The 2,726-nt window shown below is 45.6% G+C and overlaps 1 protein-coding gene across 1 annotated transcript; it reads right to left on the bottom strand.

The window, feature by feature from the left end:
* Positions 1 to 622: 622 nt before the first annotated feature.
* Positions 623 to 1,141, bottom strand: LOC138520331 (protein LDOC1-like). Its single transcript, XM_069632760.1, has one exon. The coding sequence runs from the start codon at positions 1,139 to 1,141 to the stop codon at positions 623 to 625; it is 519 nt and encodes a 172-aa protein (XP_069488861.1).
* Between the last annotated feature and the right edge of the window lie 1,585 nt (positions 1,142 to 2,726).

The raw sequence follows: 2,726 nt of genomic DNA, 5'->3' as shown, positions 1-2,726 counted from the left end.
TTCTGGTCTTCCTTTCTGTCCACTCTCTGTAACCCCACCTTGTTGGCCCAAATGGTATCTATCAAATTTCCGGCAGCACCACAGTCTAAAAGGGCCAATGCTTCCACTTGACGCTGATCCACTCAAAGAGTGACCTTAAGTATCATGAGTCTTGAGTCTTCTGACTGATTAGTTGGGGCTACAGATAGTGAAACATAGGGACTAGATTAAACCCCTCAGTGTCCCGTCCCTAATAGGACCAAGGGTGTTCGTTTCCCGATCTCCGAGAAGGAATCTCAGTGCAATTTCAGATTTGGTGCTGATCAGAGCCACAGTATACACATAGGCCCTTCTCCCTCCTTCTCTTCCGCTCTTCGGGAGTGAGTGATGGTCTGGTGGTTCCAATCTGCATAGGTTCTTCTGTGCGTGTATTGACAGATAAGGAAGGAGGCGGAAGGTCTGAAGCAAAAGCAGAGGAGTGATGGCGACATCTTTTCTGCTTTCTTTCATGAAGTCTGTACTCAATCTGTGGGGCCGAGGCCTATAAATCAGACAATGTAGCAGGTCTTGGTGATCTAGCCAACTCGTCCTTTATGTCTTCTCGAAGACCTCATCTGAAGATGACGAATTGGGACTGCTCCGACTATCCCGTCTCAGTTACCAGTCTTTTAAAAGTCGAGATGTAGGAGAGAACATCAGTTTGTCCTTGGCGTATATCGAGGAGGTCTTCACAAGCAGTGTACAATATTTCCTGTCTTTTGAAATTCTGCTTGAGTAGAGTCAGAAATGCATTATATTCTTGAAGTGCAGGATCAGCTCTGGTGACTAAAGGAGTAGCCCAGGCTAAAGCATTTCCTGACATGTTTGAGATGACAAACCCGACTTGGGAATTGCCTGTAGTGAACATATTAGTACGAAAGGTGAAGTACACTTTACAAGTGTCCAAAAACTCCTTTAACTGTTTAGGTGTCCCATCAAATTTGCCAGAAGGAAATGACATAGGAGGTAAGTCGACCTGTCTGGGTTCTCGAACTGTGACCAGCTGCTTCAAAACTGAGTTTTCTGCCTTTAAGTTTTGCACCTCCATCGAGAGGTTACGGACCTCGGCAGAGAGGTTCTGAACTGCAGCCACCATCTCTTGGAGTTGTTCCTCAGTAGCCATATTTCCTTGTTGGCATTGCAAACTGTCAGACCCCCGGGCTGTAGACTCCCAAGATCATGACCTCCCTTCCCCAGCCTCCTCCTCACCTGACAACCAAAAATCAGATGTAGCCTCTACATATGGTCTCCTGGAGAGATAGTCCTTCTTCTTCTTTCTTTCTTTCTTTTTTTTGTGGACAATGTCACACCCCCGGAGAGAAGCCACAGTGGGAAGTTGAAAACAATGTTACCAGTGGCCTCGTCCCCAGAAAGGGACTAATGGGGAAAAAGCCGTTTGGCACAAAAAAAACCAGGACGAGCTTGAGGACAAACCCAGCTGGATATGGAAGGTGGACTCTGCAGACTCGATCGAAATCCGGAGCGGAGAGTGGAAAGACCTCTCAGAACACAGAGCAACACAGGAACTGGAAACGGTGCCCAACCCCTCAACGAAACTGCGAGGGAGTTGGACTCCGAGAAAGAGAGCACAGAGAAGCCAGGTAAGAGAGAAGGGAGCGAGAGAGAGTGAGTGACAGAGAGCAGAGCGAAAGAAAAAGGCAAGCAACGAGGGCAAAGAGAGCGACTGGAGAGAGAGCAAGGAGGAGTACCCCGTGTTGGTAGAAAATGTGTAAAACTAGCACAGCAAACCAAAAGACGCTACAGGCATGGAAAGATACCGGCAACTGGAGCGGTTGCAACGCGTAACGTGCAGGGAGGGCGTGGCATATAAGCCTCCCTGAACACTACGAGAAAACAACTATACTGCCGCAGTTCATACAGAAGATATGTCGCAGCACCCATAATGGCCATCACATAAATTAAACTGAGGCAGAAGGCGCCACGAAGTGGGGCGTTTGACAGCCACACAAAGCAACACACTGTAAAATGGATGTACAATCTGAAAGAAAATAGTTACCAACAAAAAAGGAAATGTAACTTTAAAAAATTAAAATTAAAATAAGAAAAAAATGAATTTAAAATATTATTAAAATGGAAAAAATTCAAAAGAAATTGAAAAAATCAAATGAAACATGAAAAGAAATTTAAAATAATAAACTGAAAAAATCAAAATAAAAAAATAACAATAACAAAATTCTATTTATAAATTTCATATCTGAATCAAATATGAAGAAAAAAACTGTCAAAAAGAAAAATTAAAAAGAAAAATCAAAAATGGCCATGTGTCGACCGGGGGGGAGCCCACCCAGAAGGGGGGGAGGTACAGGGTGCATCCGAACACCCACAAGCATGGATGTTGAGAAAAAAAACACTCAATGGGCTCATGGCTTGCACAGCTGCCCTATAGTGGGAGAACTGATATCGCTGTCAACACCCTCTGGTTGTACATTAGAAGGTGTGCGTGAAAATGGGAGGCAGACCATGCAAAGCCCTGGCATGCTCCTCCATGGCAGCAAGCATGCAGGTCTGAAAGGTTTGGTTCCGCAGGATGATGGTCCAGAGATCCCCATGCAGCACCTCATGAGTAGCATGGACTTCTGCTTGCAAGGGCTCGCATAATGCCAGGATCTCCTCACGGGTTGCCTGGAGCTCAGCTGAGATTGTGAGTGTTAGCTGCTCCAGCTGCTGTTCTGACCTTGTACTCCGGG

This window comes from Ambystoma mexicanum, chromosome 13 (genome assembly GCF_040938575.1).
Source record: "Ambystoma mexicanum isolate Mex_15411 chromosome 13, UKY_AmexF1_1, whole genome shotgun sequence".
NCBI classification, from domain to species: Eukaryota; Metazoa; Chordata; class Amphibia; order Caudata; family Ambystomatidae; genus Ambystoma; species Ambystoma mexicanum.
This window is presented reverse-complemented; position numbering and strand designations above follow the sequence as displayed.

Bases quoted from the DNA above. Each gene is read 5' to 3' on its own strand.
- LOC138520331 (XM_069632760.1), bottom strand. From the start codon at position 1,141: ATGGCTACTGAGGAACAACTCCAAGAGATGGTGGCTGCAGTTCAGAAC.